Here is a 4,472-nt window from a genome sequence, read left to right as displayed (position 1 = left end):
CCCTCCTAAGGAGGTTAGGGCTGACTTCCCAGCAGTTCCTCACCCAGTCTCCTCCTTGTCCCCAGAGGAACTTGGTTTTCTACGCCCAGAGCCTAGGGGTTCCTGCTGAACCAGGAAGAGCTGGGCTGGTCTGAAGGGCAGCAGCCGTTCCCCTCCTGTCTGGACTGGGGATTAAGCCTGTAGCCACCCTGCCCGAGGACCATCCCCAGCTCCTAGGGCCAGTCCAGGATATGCGGCATTTCCCAGCCCAACTTCTGGGGAGCTAACCAATGAATCCCAAAGATCTATGCAAAATCCCAGCCCCAGCCCAAAGGTGCTCTCATCCAAGCCCTAAAGCCTCATGCCTCTCCTAGCCCATCCTCCACCCCCATGCTGGGGAGGAGATTCTCTGGAGAATCACTGAAGATTAGAGATAGGCTCTAGCTGGGATTCAAGGCTATCTGAACAAGGTGACCATGGTGACATCGGGGACTGTGGAGAAAGGGAGACCTGGGAGCTCCCTGGCCAAGCAGTGCTATAGTGAGGCAGAGCCAAGGGCGTACAGGGGCTGGGACTGAAAGCTTTTGGGGGGAACTCATGTGGTTTAACCGGATGGGGTTAGGATAGTGGTAGGTGAGGGCAATGTTCTGGCTGGGCCCAGTTTTAATACAGGAAGTAAACAATCCTATAAAAGTTCTCCCCTCATAACTTTTCACTGATTCCCCTGAACCCCACCTTTTAGGGGAGGGTATGCCTGAGTATCCCTCAGGCTGTGGGCCCAGCCAACAGCCCCCAGGGTCACTAATGAAGAGCTTTCCCCTATAGCTCTCTACTCCAAGCTGCTCCTAGCCCTCAATTCAGCTTTCCCTCCTTCTCCCAACCACCAAACCCAAGCCCCCCAATGCAAAGCTGCATGTTGGGACCCAGTGTGATACACTCTCAAGACCCATTTGCAAGCTGTCAAAGTCAATGTTATAGACCCTATCCCATCCCACCACTGCCCCCTCTCCCTACAATATGGGACTTTGCCAGTACCCACCTGTATCTTACTATTTTTTGACCCTTCTCAAGGGAGAACAAAGGGGGAGGGAAGGGATACTTTTTGATAACACGCAGTTGTGGTTTTATTGTGTCCAGTGCATCAATAAATGAACTTTAAGACCGAGCCTGTATGTGCTCTGACTCTAAATGCCTAGCCCAAGGCTGCCTTGCCCCTGCTCACCTCTCCTGCTTGGGGGGGAAACGGTGCGTAGTGGAGGTTGCCCTGCTATAGTGTTTCACCTATGCTAGGTGTGCATGTCAAAGTATGAAGTAGGCACAGGAAGTTGTGGGTTGTAAGTTCAAACCCTTACGAGCCCCAACAGGAGTCCAGGCAGCTCCCCAGGAGCTGCTATTGGTTTGCCTTGTTCTGCTTAGGCATCTGAGGTAAGAAGGAAGGGCTAGAGGAGCACCTTGTCCAGCCTTCACCATGGCAGCAGGCATATAAATATAAGAAACTTATAAATAGAAATCCAGCCATTAGCTTAAAACAACTGCAGGAAGGGGTAAAGACCAGCCCCGACGGCGAGAGGAGGGTAGTGGGGTAGGTGTGAAGACCGGCTGATTGGGCACTGAGTGGCCACAGTGGCGAATAAGAGTGGACAGTGCACTCCTGCCCCCTGGTGGCTAGAGGGACAGGAGTGTCCCAGCCTCCTTGGCTGGTAGGCATAGCACCTTGAAGCAGCAGCAAAGGGTACAGTCACAGATGGCCCAAAGCCAAGAGCATTATAAAATCACAGAGCCAGAAAGGATCTAAGAGATCACCTAGCCAATTCACATCACCTTAAAGATGAGAAAATGAAGCTCAGAAAAGGACAAAGGTCTTGCTAGGTCACCAAGCCAGTTGATGACTCCCAGAAGAGTCATAATTCCATTCCATGTCAACCAATGAGGCCCATCTGCTTCCTGAGCAGGAAAAGGAAGAGAAACAATTGGGGGAAAGAGTTCAAACACTTCCCAGGAGGCCAGCTTCTTCCAGCTAAGGAAAGGACAGGGTTTTTGTTGAAGAGATACTCCCTAATGCCAGCATACACACACACATGTGCACACATCTACACCCACATATGCAATACTTGGACATTTCTCCAGAGTCCAGGCTGGTGCCCTAAGTGTGTGTGTGTTGTTGGCAGGAAGTCCACGGGTTGGGGTTCCTATAGTAAGAGCCAGACCTTAGACTGCATACTTCTGAATGGTTGCTCAGCTTCTGTCTGTGGGAGGTGGGACAGACAATGGCCTACACATTCCCCAGGTCACCATGGGGCATGTATGATGAAGGTTGGATGGGAAGCGGAGTGGGAAGAGGACTAATCTAGATTATTTGCACTCCCCGGAGTTGGGAGGGAGCAAAGGTGGCCACCTGAGCACCCGCTGACAGCCCAGCTGCCTGGCCTAGTGGGGAGCTACTCTCCTGACTTTGGAAAAGCTACCTTGCCTACCCCACTTTCCCCATCAACCCATCTTCCAGAGCCCCAGAAACAGGGATAGGGTTGGAAGGATGATGGAGGGACAGCAGCTCTTCAGCCATCCAAGGAGCCACTGCCCTTATTCTTGCGGCTGAGAGGGAAGGCCGACTTGCTCTGGGGCTGGGTCATCTTGCTGGCCAAGTAGACAAAGGGCTCCAGGAGGGAGCGGCGGTCGGCCACCGATACCTCCCATAGCTTCACCTTCTCTGACTTGGCCCAATGCTGAGCTACATCTGGGTCCACACGCCGTTGCTCCTGTAAGTCACACTTGTTGCCGAGGACCACAATGGTGACCTGGGAAAGAAGGGGCAGTCAGGCCTGTGGATACACCAAGGACATCAATAATGCAGCTGTGGGCTGGTTACCACCTAGGAGTTTTAGGAGAAGAAAAGTCTCCAAGGGCTGATGTCTCAATTCCACCTGGATTAGAAACCATGGGTTAGCAGGAAGAAGATGGTTAGTTTTTCTACTTTGTTCAAATTCAGGCCTCCTCTGATCCTCCCTCCAGGAATTCCACTGCAAGCCCTGCATTGCCCATTTTCACACACTACTTGCAGTTGGTTAGCTGCTAGTTAAACTTCTGGAAGCATGGGATCATCATAGAGAAGGACTATTGGAGCTTCATCTGTTAGGCCAGGGACCCCTTAAACTTAAGAGAAGCCTCTTCAGTTAAGCGGCTTCACCCTTAGGGTGACCTCCACTTCTACCTCCTGCCCTGTCTCCTAATCCAAATGAGTAAAAATGGAGTCATGCCAGGCCTCCCCAAGCCAGCCCAGAGTCCACTCTTCCCCCTGGGGCTCCCACCAGGAGCCTAGGCCACACACCTCCTTCTTGTCCTTGGATTTGTCAATCTCCTTCTTGAGCAGCTCCACACGTTGGAAGGACTCTCGGCTGTCAGTGCTGTAGACCAGGACGTAGCCATCAGTGCAGGAGAAGCAGTGCCGGGGCAGCTCGGCCCCATCCCGGAGGCCCCGGGTATCGTAGAAACGCACTTGCTCTCGCACACCCCGGTCTGTCTCAATGGAGCCCACGTAGATGTCCTCCTGTGTCTCGATCATCTCAGACCCTGGAGTAAAATGAGGCAAAGTGGGGAGGGAGGCAGGAAACATGAGTGACTAAGTGCATCCTCCCAGGCTGACCAGACAGGGAGAGGAAGGACTGTGGGGGCTGAAGAGGAGGCCAGAGACTGAGTGTGGTGGGACTGGCGTGATTTTGGAAAACAGATATTAACTTCACACTAACTCCATACTAAGCAAAAGTGTGGCTTGGGGGCTTTTCCTCTGGATTGCGGTGAAGATGTTCTCATCTTTGTTGTGGGAGAGTTGGGGGTTGTAATGTAGGATTTACTCTTCAGGTTGCAAAAAATCTACCAGGAACAGCTTTCAGCCTCTGCATGTTAGTGTCAAATACTGCTCCTTATGCTTCAACTTCTTCCACCCCTACCAACACTCACCAACCACATGGTTCCCGTATAGAAGCTGCTCCAGGATTGACGTTTTGCCCACAGACGCCTGGCCACAGACAACAACCTTGCAGCTCTTCCCCATAGTTAGCTTTTGACCTTGAGAAACAGAAGCATGTGGAATGAGGTGAGAAAAGAGATCAAAACAGGGCAGATTTCCCACAACTGAGAACCCAAATTCTGAACCAAACGCATAGCCCTGGGGATTCAGCACATCCTCTACTCAGATCAGGTATACTGAACCAATGTACTCATATCCACTTCCAGTCAGTGAGCTGTACTTTATGCATCTTTGGTATTCTCAGTACATGGATTAGCATCTGGTCTAGAACAGATGCTCAGTAAATGCGGCGGTAAATGGGTAACAGGACAACTGGTTTAACCACTGGCCAAGTTCCTTTCTGTACACAGGATGTGGAGAAGACTAGTTAATGAAGCCCCCTTCCCTGGCCCAGTTTCCTCCTTTTAACCACAAGCCTATGGTGAAATAAGCAGGAATGCTGTTTTTCTGTGGATCTGTCTTAATCCAC

The 4,472-nt window shown here is 51.6% G+C and overlaps 1 protein-coding gene across 1 annotated transcript; it reads right to left on the bottom strand.

The window, feature by feature from the left end:
- Window positions 1–2,534: 2,534 nt before the first annotated feature.
- On the bottom strand, window positions 2,535–4,027 carry NKIRAS2 (NFKB inhibitor interacting Ras like 2). The gene is made up of 3 exons (XM_007942144.1): window positions 3,934–4,027; window positions 3,305–3,546; window positions 2,535–2,774 (listed from the first exon to the last, which is right to left on the bottom strand). Exons 1-3 carry the CDS (start codon window positions 4,025–4,027, stop codon window positions 2,535–2,537), a joined length of 576 nt encoding a protein of 191 aa, XP_007940335.1.
- Window positions 4,028–4,472: the final 445 nt, after the last annotated feature.

This window comes from Orycteropus afer, unplaced genomic scaffold, assembly GCF_000298275.1.
Source record: "Orycteropus afer afer isolate SDZICR_OR568_19922 unplaced genomic scaffold, OryAfe1.0 scaffold00085, whole genome shotgun sequence".
Taxonomy (NCBI): Eukaryota; Metazoa; Chordata; class Mammalia; order Tubulidentata; family Orycteropodidae; genus Orycteropus; species Orycteropus afer.
Note: the sequence above shows the minus strand (reverse complement) of the source record. Positions and strands in the feature narration are given on the sequence as shown.